Here is a 15,097-nt window from a genome sequence, read left to right on the forward strand (position 1 = left end):
TTTCTGTGTGTATATTATATATACATACTGTTATGTATAGCATGCAACTTCCAATCTTTTGGATGAGTAGACTGCTTCAGAGAGGAAATGCAAGGTTTTTTCCCTTTGTCTTGTCTTTGGAAACGAGAGACTCTGATTGCACTAGAATACCTGGAATATAAACAGAAAAAACATGGCAGACATAAACAAAAACTAGCCCGTGCATAATCAGAAAGAAAAACATTTACAATCAAATTAAAATGACTTACCAAGCTGACACAAAAGTCTGTACACAAAATTTAATTTACAGTACAGTGCATTTTCCATCTGAGAGGCCATCGTCAGAAGATATCATACAGTTTAAGTAGACTTTTTTTTAATCATTCTTGTTTTATGGCTTAATCTAAAATTTAAGCATCGTAAAATGCCACCATATCGTAGCCTAATGAATCAGCCTTAAAGAAATCTTTCGTTGTTCAAGTTAGTTCTGGATACTTATATCAGTAGTGGCTCAGGATGAGAGAATATGTAGATAAAGGAGTCTGGAATCTGTAAATATTGTAGTGAATAAGATTTTCCTCTAATGCTAAAGCGCAATGCATACAGGTCTAAAGTGCAAAACAGCGCAACAGCCGCATTAGTCCTCATTCTTCTCTCTTCCAACACAAAAAGCTCACTCAGATAAATATTTTTTGGGGGAAAAAAAACAAACAAACAATAATTTAGCAATACTGTAAACCACCGCATACAGAAGTCCTGTCAAACGCATATTCACCACATCAGTAAAAACAGTCAAAATATGTTTTACATCCAGCACTGAGGCATAGAAGCCCCGAAACACATGATAACACTGATGATCAATCAGCATAGCGTAACAAACCTGCACTCTCGCTCTGTGAGAATGCACAGACGTACACGAAAGTCACCAAACGTCTCCACACGCTGTTTCACAGTTGCAAAAAAAAGGCTAAAATTCCTTAAACCCTATATAATGTACAGCATCAGTACAGTATTTGGCAAATAAAAGTTGAGTGCACACGTGCATGGCATTTGCAAGTATACATTCATTTAAGATACAAGCTAGCTCCATACAAACGCCCCGACGACGTTTGCTCTGAGGCTCGTTTCCCAGTACTTTCCCTCCACCACTGAGTCAGAAGGTATCGCGTATAGTACAGTACAGTAGTTTAAAAGCCTTTGGCATAAACTGGGACAGGAAGCTAGCTGCCAAGTGCTCACCGACAAACCGACCCCAGTTTCTGTCGCTAGCGCCAAGAGAAACCTCGCGACCAATCTAGGCACAAGAGCTTGTAATAGTGTCGTCATATTTTTTTTGAAATTCGTTTTTAGGAAGCAACATTCAGAGACACGAATGAGATTGACAACGATATAGACAAATTAATTGCTTAAATATCCTCCCTTTGACCAGGTGGAAGAACTGGCGTCTGCAGTGCATTGTGGGTACTGCAGAGAGTACGTACGTGAGGCTTTATGACAGAGAATTGTATTGCATGTATGAGGAAGAAGTGCAGCCGGAGACATTTATATTGTTATTGTGTTGTTTTTGTGCTTTGTTTTTGCGAGCACCGCATCAGTACTCCGTGTCAGAGCCGTCCGCTGGGTCGGTGTTGCGGGACAGCATGTAGTTGTCCATGTCTATGGAGGGGCAGTTGTGGATGGAATAGCGTAGGCGCTCAGCTAATATGGCCTGGCTTGTGTAGGGAGGGAGGCGGAGCTGAAAGAAGCACGTCTGGGCCGTAGGAAGGCCGTTCATAGGCTGTTGAGAGAACATAAAGAGAAAGTAAAGACACAATGCACATACTGCTATCAGGCATGGAAAGTACATACTACAGTATGCTGACTATGCCTTCCAGACACCTTTAATCAGCCAGGCTGATTATTCGTAGGCCGATAACTCTAACCCTTTCAGTAACTTGTACCAAATATACTGACAATCTTTTCATAAAAAAATATTAATAATAATAAAAATAAAAATAAGTAATTTCCAAATTCATTTTTGTGTGAATTTTAAATAATTAAAAATGTTATATTCAAAAGTTAATTTCATTGTATAAATCTTGTCTACATCTCATTTGCAGTCATTACATTATTATATATTAAAATAATATTATATAATTGAATATTATATATTAAATTACCCACAGTTTTATGTATATGCTGGAAATTAAACTTTACAGTCACAGGAATAAATTCTATTTTAAATGATATTAAAGTAGTTAAAATCTAAATTTTCAATTTCAAAAACATTAAAAAAAAATCTTACTGGCCCAAAACTTTACATATTTTAATGAAATATTTAAATAAAATAATATTTAACTGTAATATTTAATCATGTGACGGTGGTCTTACCCGATCAACTTTGATGATCTGAAACTTCTGTGTGATGTCTGCCGGATTGGATGGCAGTCTGGAGCGTCCGGACACAAAGCGCAGGAACAGGACTCTCTCCTCATTGGTGAATTCCTCGAGGCTCTGCCACAGCCAGCCAATGAGTTGGTGGCTGTCGGTAACATCACGGTATCGTACCACCTTCTTCAGCATCTCCACAGAGACCTCGGGCAGGCCACAAACCAGCTGTTCCAGCTGCCGAGCCGTGAGCAGGGAGAGCAACGGGACTGGGATGATGGAGGACATGCCCTCCCTCACTGCTGCCACCTACATAAACACAGATGCACACTTGCTGCAGTAATACTGCTTATGTTCTGTTGGCATGCAAGATCAGTTTATGGGCATTATTATACACTGCAGAGCCACTAACACTGCTTGATGTGGCATTAGTTGTTTTCATTTACCTCTACACATAGAGAGAGTCAATCTTTGAGTCTTTGAATCAATCTGTGTGGAGGTTTGGGGTAATATTTATAAATGCAGACTATCATCTGTATCTATGTTGCAAAAAAGAGCATAATTCATAATACCGTTTATAGAGATCACACAAATTCATAATTTTTTTTAAATCAAAGACATTGCAATTCACTGATCTGGTTCATGTTCAAATAATGTATAAAGCAAAAAACAACCTACTTCCTGGCAATATTCAAAAACTAGGGGTGAGTGCACCTTTAAACATTTCTGTGTCTGTCCGTAAAACATTAAAATGTTTTTGGATTTCTATGTGGAGTGACGCAGTGGAACAGATTAAGTTTAGTGCTCAAACAATGTCCAAGCATGACTCAGTACAAAAATATGGTTTTCATTTTGAAGAAGGTCATTGACTGGGTGTTCTCACAGTTTATTTATATATATATTTTTTTTTACACAATTTATTATTTATGGTGGATATAAACATAGGTAATTATGTATGTTATTTTTGTATTTCTTGGTATGTGGAGATAAACAGATTAAGATGATCGGCCAACCGGATGATTTTTAACGGGTAGTGGAGAAGAGGTAAGATTAAATAAGCTTATGCTTCTTCCTACTCCTTTTCGGACATGTATAAGTTAATATTGTTTTGCTTTCTGTTTTGTTGAGTATTTGTTTGTTTTTTGTCCATTAGCTTTTATTGCATTATTATTGTTTCTATTACATGTTTGAAATAAAGCCATTCATTCAATCAGTTATTGTGGATTTTAGTTCATGTCTGTTAGCTTGGAGATCATCTATATGCTAATATGCTCCAAATGTTGACAAATTCCCTTTTAGCAGAAAAGTGCATTGAACATTTAGACATTTCCAGGAAAACAGACTAAAATACTGATGATTCACAGGTGTATGCACACTTTTGTACATAAAAATACTACATCATTAAAGTTCCTCCACCGACAGCCATTGCAAAGCTATAGTGCATTCTGACTAAATACAATGTCATATTATATTATTTCATAATATTTGTAATGAGAAGCGTTTAATAACACCCTGCAGTTTTATTCCAAAATAAAAGCTTGATGGTTTAACATTTTAATAAATACATAAAATAACAACTGTAAAATGTTAATACTAATATTTATGTTATTAATAATTAATTAATGTTAATTATATTAAGTATTAATTTATATTAGTATGTTATTCATTTTTATTAATTTACTAGATGGTATTTTACAGTGAAATAGTATTACAATAGTAATATATTTCTAATTAAATTTGTTTTTAATAATAACAGATCATAATAAAATCACATTATTATTATTATTATCATCATCATTTTCAGTTATATTGATCTAATTATCACAATATGATTTTTTTGGGCCATATTGTCCAGCCCTACAAACAAGCACAGCAACCTTTAAAATAACATTTGTAACTTTTTCACACATTTTAAATTCTTTCAAAGAAAAATCACATATTTCCCCCCACACACAAATCGTTCAGCCCTAGTGAATTCCCAACATTCGATTATCTGATTATTTTAATCATGTCACTTTTTCAACATTATGATTTGACATATTATTTAATTATCATCATGGGGCGTCTCAAGATGGCAGGATGCAAATCATGCAGTACAATTCTTCTAAAACCTCCTATGGTGTTTAATGGAAAAAAAAACCCATATGGGTTTGGAACAATAATGGCAGAATTTCCATTTTCGGTTGACTTGTGTCTTTAATTGAGTATTTAGTGAATATAATCCCATTCTGTAATTCTAAAGTGTCCAAAAGAGAGGCAGATACCTGTCTGTCCATCTCATGAAGTCTGTAGTGCAGGGCTCGCTCCACATAATCGTTCCTGTTGGAGAATGTCAGGGGGAAGTTATGCCCACCAGGAATCACTGGAACCAATGTGCCATCGGCACTGTGAGCCACAAACGAGTCTAGAGGGATCATCTACAAATCCAGAAAAAAGACCAGTCAGTGAGCAAGTGATGTGTTTGATGTCTGGATGGGTGATCTCTACTAGTCTCTCAGGACGGTATGGCTCACCACTGTGAAGTTCTCTTCATTGATGGCGCTGTTGTCCAGGTGTAAGATGCCCTGAAGTGAGCGGTACGTGAGCAGGTCCACCTCCTCCAAGTCGCCGGCTCCCAGAGGAATGCAGCACATTTGTTTCCACACCCACGGCGCCAGGTGCAGATCCAAGGGCTTTTTGGTTCGAATGGCCACCGCCATTAGGATCCCCAAGAAGCGAAACTGCACCATGTGATCATCTGAGACTGCAGCTGGGCTCAGCAAGAACCTGTCCAAGACAATGGAGGTTAGCAGAAAAACAGCAGTCTCTTTTTTTTTTTTTTACCAATACAGTGCTGCAGGGATGATGTATTTTTGTAGGCCAAAACCCAGAAACAAATTAGTATTTTAGCACTTCCGGTTTCAGCGTCCTGGGTTTTCAATGGCCCATCAACTGTTTGGTTACCAAAGAAATTCATATAGGTTTAGAACAACTTAAGGGTGAGTAAATGACAAAATTTACATCTCTTTAATGGTGGTTATGATTAAGTTATTTGACCGTGGTGTAGTTTGTTTATAACTTGCATTTAACTTTTTACTTCCGTCGATTGTATTCAGGCTAGTTGTGTTCATTTGTGAAGATTATCATAATGAACAAAACATGTAATCATAAACTTTTCTCGTTCACAGAGCTTATTTTCTAAATTAGTCCAAAAGCAAATGAAAAAAAAACAAAACAATTGGGTTTTCGTCAAGGGAATCAGGGTGATGCAAACTTCTGGGTCGATCTACAAAAACCCATCATCACTACAGCACTCCATTACATTCTGCTTACACATCTCAGTGTCTACAACGTACCGGTCCGTGTTACTACCAACATCTGCAGTGCTGTTAGGAGTGTGAATAAGAAGGTCGACCACACCAGACTGCAACTCCTGGGAAAAGAGAATTCAGTTTTGAATGCATGAATACAGTGAAAAGCGACCCCCTGGATGTTGGAGTTGGAGTTACCTGGCACATCTCAGTGATGGTGTCATCAAACACGCCCCCGGCGTCATCCGCCCCCTCTCCAACCAACTTCACCTTCCATGCTCTGGAGGGCAGACGCAGCTCAGTAGGGTTCAGGTTCACCACCTGCTTGGCGATCTGCACGAAAATGGGCTTGCTAGAGCGCCCCCTGGGAATTTGGCAAAAAACAATCTTTAGCTAAAAACACGAACATTATCAACTATCTGTCTATACATTGTCTAATAGTGATGTCAAAAGTACCGACTTCGGTACCAATTGGATACTGAAATTTAAAAAATGTGACGATACCAGCATTTCCCTCTAGCATTTTGAGCGCTGTTGAACTTTAATACCTCTGGTTGGCCATTGAGTTCACGCGCTCAACATGTATGTCTGTGACTGGCTACTATGATCAACGCTTCAAAGACGTTTTCACAGAGCGCTTACACAGATACACATGGGAGCATTTGAAGCAGTCATCTATCAGCAGATATATTAGGGATCCGTTGATAGACGCCTGTGCTTTCCATGTGTATCTGTGTAAACGCTCAGTATTGTCAAATATTTTCATTTTCAGTACCGACTTGGTACAGAAGTCAGTACTTTTGACAACGCTATTCTCTACACTTCTTGTGTTCCTCTAATCCAGTGGTACTCAAACTTTTACGTTTGACTCCAAGGCCTCCTATTTTCCACAATAATATTGTGAAAAATGAATGGCCCCATGAATTTTCAATTTTTTTGTGATTTATTGGATAAGAATTAAGAATATGATTTAATTTTCTAATTTCTATCCGAAACAATATTTCTGAGCTTGGCAAAACTAGAAAAATGTATATTCATTATAAAAATTTCCATGGAGCTCGAAGATTTACATTTACAAAACTTTTCCAGGTCTAGAAATCACACTTTTTAAAAGTAGGATAATTCATATATCCATTTTCACAATTTGGTTTTTTTTTTCGATTAATTGTGCAGCCTTGGTTAAATTATTCTTGCACCTGGTGGAGATCCGTTTGACTGTGATCTGTGGGCCGTAAGTCTTTCCTTGTGTCATGGTTCTGCCGATAGTGCGAACGAGAGGAAGAGTGTTGACTTTCGGGGACAGGAGGCCTCGGAGTTGGCCTTGTACGATGGCAGCGGTACCTGAGCTGTAGCGAGAAGCATTCACCTGGAAACCAGCCAGAGAGTTACATGGTCAGACAAAACCCTTGCTCGGATATCGAGCGACAGAGACCTATTAGTCTGGAGGTAAAAAACAGCAATCGTAACAACACTTTCACACTGGACACAAATTCAGCTGAGCTTAGAAAATGATGAAAGGTTCTTGGCAGGAAATCAGAGTACAGTTTCTTTCCAGTGAAACAGCAGGCAATGCTGTGATTAATATGAATGTGTGAGTGTGTTTATGTTTTATTATTGATTATGCATACTTGACTGCGAGGGTCGAGGTTCAGAAGCCTCCAGGACTTGTACATAAGATCAGAGAAGTGGTACAGGACTCTGAGACGGATGTTTAGCACTTCAGAGCTGCAGTCTTTAAGGGCGTTATACTGCGGGGGCACGGACTGAGGCAAACCCAGCTGAATCCCTGAACAACCTGCAAAATACAGAGTCAGAGTTGTTGACATGAGATGCAAAAACTGAGGAACTGATCCTAGAACAGTACGGTTCACTGAGAAGGTCAGAAACTATGGAGATAAACAAGATGAATTATGCCAGGATTCAGCAGAAAAATATTGCATATCTGAATTGTGTATATTAGCGGATTTCCATACATTCTGACCAATAAATAAAGGATGTTTTTTCCCATGAGTTTTCCAGTTGTTTGTGAATACTAGATAAGGATAAAAAAATAAAAAATAAAAAAGCAGCCCTAGTCAATTTAATATGTCAGAGGCAAGCATATCTATAAAGTTTGGAGTCAGTAAGATTCTAATGTGCTGATTTGGTGCTTAAGACACATTTTTATTATCAATGCTAAAAACTGTTTTTTGAGGAAAATGTGAATTTTTTTTTTTTTTTTTTAAAGAAACTTTAATTAACAGGAAGTTTTTCAGAACTAAATGTAAGGTTTGTGCCACAGCTGCCCTAAACTAACATTATTGGTGATAACCAAAATATTGTTTTATGTTTCTGTAATGGTTAATCCACCAGTATGTGTAAGCTCTTTAGTCACAGTTGGCCAAGTCAAAGTGAACAAATTTGGGATTTAGTGGATTCAAAGATATAATCGCACAAACGTTTCAGCAAAAGCAAGTCTTTGGGAACAACTAGAAACTACTTGGAAGTCAATAACAACATAGATTGTGGAAAAGAACTGTACATAAAAACAATGCCAGCAACAATGCAATCTCTTATCAAGGCCAAAGGATGCAAGTTTTTCGGTTATTGTGTGTGACTATGGATAAAGACTATTTAGTTGTTTCAGTTTGTTATACAATTTTTAGTTTTTCAGATTCCTAAAATATTTGTGATTTCTCTTTATTATGACAGGTGGTCTAATAAATTTGTTACGCACTATATTTTTTATATATATATATATATATATATATATATATATATATATATATATATATATATATATATATATATATATATATATATATATATATATATATATATAAATTACTGACCCAAAACATTTGTATATTTACTGTATATTGTATACATTATATTGAAATTTCCATGATTTTTTTTTTAGGATTTTGTTGATTTGCATGATGTTTTCTTTTTCTTTTAAAAATGATTGAAATTTACCAAAAGGTGCTAGTTGTGTGGTGCATATGAGTGGACGTCTGCCCATGAGGAGCGTTCCAAAAAGTTTAATTATGAGGTTCCAACCCAGCTCACAAGGATTTGTTTCCAAGCCTGTGGTGTGTACCTGATGCTCTGGTTGACAGAGCCGGTGTGGTCCAGGCCGAGGTATGACAGCGTCCAGCAGAGATCTGCTTGATGTTCTTGCCTTGTAGAACAGTAACTAGAGCGGGTTCTTTGACAGGATTGGAATGGCCCAGACCCAGCTGCAATGTACACATAGAGGACATAAGCTCAACTAAATATTCACCCAATCACACATGATGGTAAAGTGCAGTATTTCAGCTGACTTTACCTGGGCCTCGCAGTTGCAGCCCCATGCGTACACGTCTCCAGTGTTGGATAAAGCAAGAATGTGCTCGCAGCCCACAGCGATGTCCTCAATAAACACTCCCTCCAAAGCAGGAATAATCTGTGGCCGGTTGTGATTCTTTAGCATGGCGTCCGGCAGACCTATCAGACGCTCTGTGAAAACATGCACACACATCAGGGCTGTCTTAACATCACAAAGGTGCTTTTGAAAAACACACAGTCAGCTTTACGTTCAGACATCTCATTTCAAAAATGTAAATGATGCCACATTTACACACAAACACATTTGGATGAAGATTCCTGGAGGGACTACCTTGGCCAAATGTGTAGACGTGCCCATCTTTTGCCAGAACCACTGAGAAATGCGTTCCACATCCAACTTTTTTGATGCCTTTATTGCAAAGAGCCTCCACTTTCTGCCAACCAATAGAAACGCAGGTCAATCAGCCAATGGACAAAACACATACAGTACACTTCTGTTTGAAAGTTTGGGGTCAGTAGGATTTTCTTTTAAGATTTCAATACTTTTATTTGGTAAGGATACTTTAAATTGATCAAAAGTGACCGTAAGGGCATTTATCATTCAACATTGAAAATAATAATAATAATAAATGTATCTTGAGCACCAAATCAGCATATCAGAATGATTTCTGAAGGATCATGTGACACTGAAGACTGGAGTAATGATGCTGAAAATTCAGCTTTGCCATCACAGGAATAAATTACATAAAAAAATAGAATAAAATAGAAAACAGTTATTTTAAATTGTAAAAATATTTCACAAAGTTACTGTTTTTACTGTATTTTTGATCAAATAAATGCAGCTTTGGTGAGCATAAGAGATTTCTTTCAAAAATATCTGACCAAATCTTACCAAACCCAAACTTTTGAACAGTATTTTAGCTAATGATCAGCCAGTGAGAAGATCAGTACGACGGTACCTGTGGGTAGCACTTCACTGTGCATGGCCCGATACCCAGTTTACCATAATCACCATCTCCGAAGGCCCAAACGGTCAGGCCGTCTGATGAGAGGACCAAAGTATGATTGATACCACATGACACCTAAACATGAGAGGAAAGGTCATTTACATTCATCACGCATTGGTCAAAAGGTAATATATGCACACAGTAGCATGAAAGTGGCAAAGTAGCACCTGTCCAATGTGGCATCCATCTAATGCTGTAACCCTCTCCGGGATCATCTTGTTCGAAGTTGACCTTTGACCCAAGCGTCCAGAATCTCCACTGCCAAAGGTGAAGAGTTTTCCGTCTGCTGTGACGACAGCTGAGTGTTTGAACCCACAGGCCAGCTGAGAAGGGGGAAGGTTGTTCAAATGAAAGCTGATCATGTGATGGTTTGGGCGATTATCTTGGACAGTGATTTCCTATACCTGCACAACTTCCTCTCCCTGCAGAGCCTCGATCTGTTTGGGTCGCCTTTGCCGTTCGCTGTTCCCGTGGCCGAGCTTCCCATAATCCCCATCACCCCAGCTGAACACCTCTCCAGTCTCGGTGAGAGCCAGTGAGTGTCCATCTGACCCGTATGATGTCACTAGCTGCGTCACTACATATCCTATTAGAGAGAGAGAAAAAAAAAAAATCATATTCCATGCAATACAAGCAATATATATTTCCTGCACAAGGACATTACATTGAATTCAAGTTATTTGTATTACCTTGTAAAGCTGAGATGATAGTTGGGGTGTAGAGGTCGTCTGAGTTACCCTGTCCGAGTCGCCCATAACTGCCCTCCCCTACAGCCAGAACTGAACCATTAGCCTGAACCAGGAATGTGCAGTTCTGACCGCACACCACCTAAGAGAAACACACATCAGACATAAACGGAGATGATAACTCTTTCCTTAAATGAACATGTGTTGTGGTAGTTTTGCATGCATTTTGTGTTGGCACTCTACCTGTTGTGTCTGAGAGAGCGAGGGCGCAAGGCTGGGCACAGATGCGCTGGTTCCAGCATCCGCCAGCTGCCCGTGACGTCCGTTACCCCACAGGTACACCTCACTTTTACCACCCTGCTGCCAGTCCTGTAAAACACAAAAACACATGACGTTTAAACTGCCCTTATTATGCTATTTTTAAGGTTCATACTTTTGTTTTGGAGGTCTCCTACAATAGGTTTACATCCATCCAAGGTCAGCACTTGATACACAATGATACAAATTACAACGATGGAGTCGGTTTCACCGCGGGAAAAAACGTCTTCTCTAGAGTACATTTCGACGACACGATTGATGCAGTTCATGGGCAGCCAATGAAGACCATAGGCTGGTATTATGCCATTTTTTTCCAAACCTATGTAGATTTGTGCAGGAAGAAAGACTGGAACTACAGATGACTCGTTTAAGGCAATTCAGAAATGGTTATTTCTTTTGGGAGAAAATCACACTTTAGATTAGGGTCCAATTCTCACTATTAAAGGAACACTCCACCGTTTTTTGAAATAGGGCTTATTCACCTTCTTTCCCACATTTAGATAGGTGGGCAAATGCATTTTTGTCTCAGTGCATGCATTGTTTTAGTTTGACAGGGTCGGCGTGAGCTTAGCTTAGCATAATGAATGGAATCCTTTGTTGCCAGCTAGCATGTCCTGAATAAAAGTGATATAAAAAAAAAAAAAACCTACCTAATTACTTCTTGTGGCCTGCGTATTCACAACAGGCACAAATAGCGATGCAGATTAACACTAGGCGATTTCCTAGGCAGATATTGACTTATATATTAAGGACTATATTAGGGGGAAGCACAGGCGAAGCACTGCTACTTGGGCGTGATATCTCTGCGCCCAAGTAGCAGTGCTTCGCCTGTGCTTCCCCCTAATATAGTCCCAAGTCAAAATCTGCATAGGAAATCGCCTAGTGTTAATCTGCATCGCTATTTGTACTTGTTGTGAATACGCAGGCCACAAGAAGTAATTAGGTGGGTTTTTTTTTATTTTATATCACTTTTACTCAGGACATGCTAGCTGGCAACAAAGGATTCCATTCATTATGCTAAGCTAAGCTAGCGCCAACCCTGTCAAACTAAAACAATGCATGCACTGAGACAAAAATGCATTTGCCCACCTATCTAAATGTGGGAAAGAAGGTGAATAAGCCCTATTTCAAAAAACGGTGGAGTGTTCCTTTAACCAACTATTAACTATGACTTTTGCCTCAATAAACACTTAATTGCTGCTTATTCATAGTTAGTAAGGTAGTTGTTAAGTTTAGGTACTGGGTAGGATTAAGAGATGTAGAATAAAATCATGCAAATAGTCACGCAATAAATAGCCAATATCCTAGTAACGTGCATGCTAATAAGCAACTAGTTAATAGTGAGAATTGGACCCTAACCTGAAGTGTTACCATAACTTTGTTGTGCACTTTGATCTTTGAAACTTTGCAGACCTTTTACATTCACAAACCGATATTACACACTAAATGAAAGATAATATCTGCAAAAGCCTAATTGGGACACTTTAAAATAACAAAATGATTTCCTTTATACACAACAAATTACAAAAGCATTTTTCTTTAATGCAATCCCAATGTACTGATGCGAAATAAGGCCATGTCCATTAAATAGCCAATTCAGCAAGCTGTAAAGATAAAAAAAACTGCACAGCGATATGCTTTATATGAGGACAAAAAGAGTTTTATGTAGAGACAGCCAGGTTGTGTGTGCAGCTAGCTGGTAGAGTTTGTGTGAGGTAATTTATAAAAGATGAATGAATAAAAACATGTGAAGAGCGATAAAAAACTGCCTAAAAGAACAATGCTGAACACAAAGACTATACTGACAGAGACGAATGAGGAAGATCAAGGAAGATCCGGATGCCTTAACGCACACTTTCACATATCTGCTAAACCTCACACACGTCCAGGAACACACAGACTTACTTCAGGTCTGCTGGTCGCCCAGGACATGAGTTGTTCATCCATCATGAAACTCCACTTACTGTTGTCCTATAAAGAGAACAAAAGAAACTCTGCATAAATTCTCATTTCAAAATAACCTTTAAGAGGCATATTATAGAAAACAGGATTTTCTGTGCTCTGTTGAAACAATGAATCGTAACAAGATTTAAAACCAAGAAAAAAGTTATTTGAATTTGGAAATATGTACATAAATACACTTATTACAGGAGTACTGTAGTGATTCAGGATAAGACAAAAACACAGTTTGGAAGATAGATTCATGATGTACATTCTCATTACATACATTTTGTCAATTCTGAACACAAAAAGTTACATAGTATACCTTTAAAATTCCAAAGGGTCAATGGAACAGTCCAATAGACTGTCATGAATAAGTAATTTATTACTGTTTTTGGTGCAAAAAACTTCACTTGCATGCTAAAAACAGTGTAGAATGTTGTTCCTTTAAATATCCAATTAGCTAAATTACAGATTTGACAAGGATTAACTTCAGCTTCCTTAGCTTCTTACCAGAGGTTTGGTGAACTCTGTGGCTCCAGAATGATGGAACTCAGGTGCGATGAAGGCTTCTGGGAAGGGCGTGCCGCGAGCAAACGCCTCTGCGCTCTTCACTGTGGTTGAATATGTGGAAAGCCAGTTCCACTCTGAGGGACAGAAGGATCCAGGGGCCCCGTCCCGATCAGGCCCCGTCCCGCTGTGATGAGGAGGTCTGGGCTGACGGCACAGTAACTGATCCAAGAAGAGACCCACGGCCAGTGTGGCCAGACTCTGAAGAAAGGCACTGTGGGTCAACTGATCACCCGCCATCACATGACTCTGAGGAGCAAGACACACATGAAGGAATATAATGTGATATAATACCTAAAATGCACAGAGAATACCTTTGTAATGCATTACAATACACTACCTGTTATAAGTTTAGAATAATTAAGTTTTTTATGTTTCTGAAAGAAGTCTCTTATGCTCACCAAGGCTGCATTTATTTGATCAAAAATAGAGTAGAATTGTGAAATATTATTAAGTTTTCTATTTTGAATATATAAAAAAAAATAGCAAAGCTGAATTTTCAGCATCATTTCTCCAGTCTTCAGTGCCATCTTTAGAAATCATTCCAATATGCTGATTTTGTGCTAAGTTTTTATTGGTGCCCCATTATTAATAATGGTTCTTATAATTATCAATATTGAAAACTGTTTTTGGTGCTAAATATTTTTTGTGCAAAATGTACTATTTTTTTTCAGAATTCTTTGATGAATATAAAGTTTAAAGAACAGCATGTCACATTTGATCCATTTAATGTTCTTGTTGAATAAAAGTATTAATTTCTTTAAAAAAAATTCTAAAAATAAATAAATAGATAATTAAATAAAAAAAGAATAATAAATAAATAAATAAATAAATAAATAAATAAATATATTGAATAAAACATTTATTTCAAACTGCGATAATATTTTTCAATATTACTGTTTTTGGTGTATTTTAGAACGAATAACATAACATGAACATAATTTTTTTTTTTTTTTTTTATCTTAAAATTCCTAATGTTTGACTGAAAGTGTACAAGCTAAAAGCTTCATGGAATGTGTCTTTGATGGTTTTTACAGAGCTGTTTTGGAATATCTGATGTGTGATCTTCATTCAACTATTGCATCTCAATAACTTTACTGACATAAACAGGAACATTTTAATATTTAAAGTACTTGGGCTGTTTAAAAAGCTCCAATGAAGTAAAAATAGGTGGTTCTGAGGTGCCGTTGACCCAGAGAGCTGCAGTTCATTTATCAGAGCAGATGCTGCAGTGTGAACTCTCTCACAGGACTGCAGTTTAACCGAGGACATAATCAGCTGTTAATACAGAGAGACTGTTAAGTGAAAATCTGCAGCAGAACTGGGCAAAGAGTCAATGTGCCAGCAGAACCGCAGAAACTCCGATTCAGACTGGGTCACAATTGAGGCAAATATGTGTCAGTTATTCTAATGTATGCAATACAGTTTTGTCATTTCTATAGTGTTCTAGGAGTTTAGTGTTGCTATGTCATAAGAACACATTTTAACACAAAGGACACATATAATTACAGATTTCCCTGTTTTATAAGCATATTTTATTACCTAAATATATTAAATACCTAATATAACCGTTGGTCCATTAAGCCTCATTAAGCGTAATTAAACGTGTTGCGTTCATATTCTGGGCTCATCT

The 15,097-nt window shown here is 37.7% G+C and overlaps 1 protein-coding gene across 1 annotated transcript in view; it reads right to left on the reverse strand.

Annotated features, from left to right (window-relative positions):
* Nucleotides 1-263: 263 nt before the first annotated feature.
* Nucleotides 264-15,097, reverse strand: part of LOC309477340 (putative E3 ubiquitin-protein ligase HERC1) — a 67,558-nt gene continuing 52,724 nt past the window's right edge. The window contains 18 exon segments of the mRNA XM_082140576.1: nt 264-1,756; nt 2,350-2,655; nt 4,611-4,763; nt 4,860-5,112; nt 5,682-5,758; nt 5,835-6,000; nt 6,833-7,002; nt 7,265-7,431; nt 8,716-8,854; nt 8,944-9,113; nt 9,274-9,376; nt 9,902-10,024; nt 10,117-10,272; nt 10,354-10,535; nt 10,639-10,777; nt 10,879-11,004; nt 12,859-12,924; nt 13,408-13,713. Coding sequence (XP_081996702.1) covers nt 1,571-1,756; nt 2,350-2,655; nt 4,611-4,763; nt 4,860-5,112; nt 5,682-5,758; nt 5,835-6,000; nt 6,833-7,002; nt 7,265-7,431; nt 8,716-8,854; nt 8,944-9,113; nt 9,274-9,376; nt 9,902-10,024; nt 10,117-10,272; nt 10,354-10,535; nt 10,639-10,777; nt 10,879-11,004; nt 12,859-12,924; nt 13,408-13,713 — 2,988 coding nt within the window. The 3' untranslated portion in view covers nt 264-1,570.

Source organism: Leuciscus leuciscus (assembly GCF_965113295.1).
Source record: "Leuciscus leuciscus genome assembly, chromosome: 16".
Taxonomy (NCBI): domain Eukaryota; kingdom Metazoa; phylum Chordata; class Actinopteri; order Cypriniformes; family Leuciscidae; genus Leuciscus; species Leuciscus leuciscus.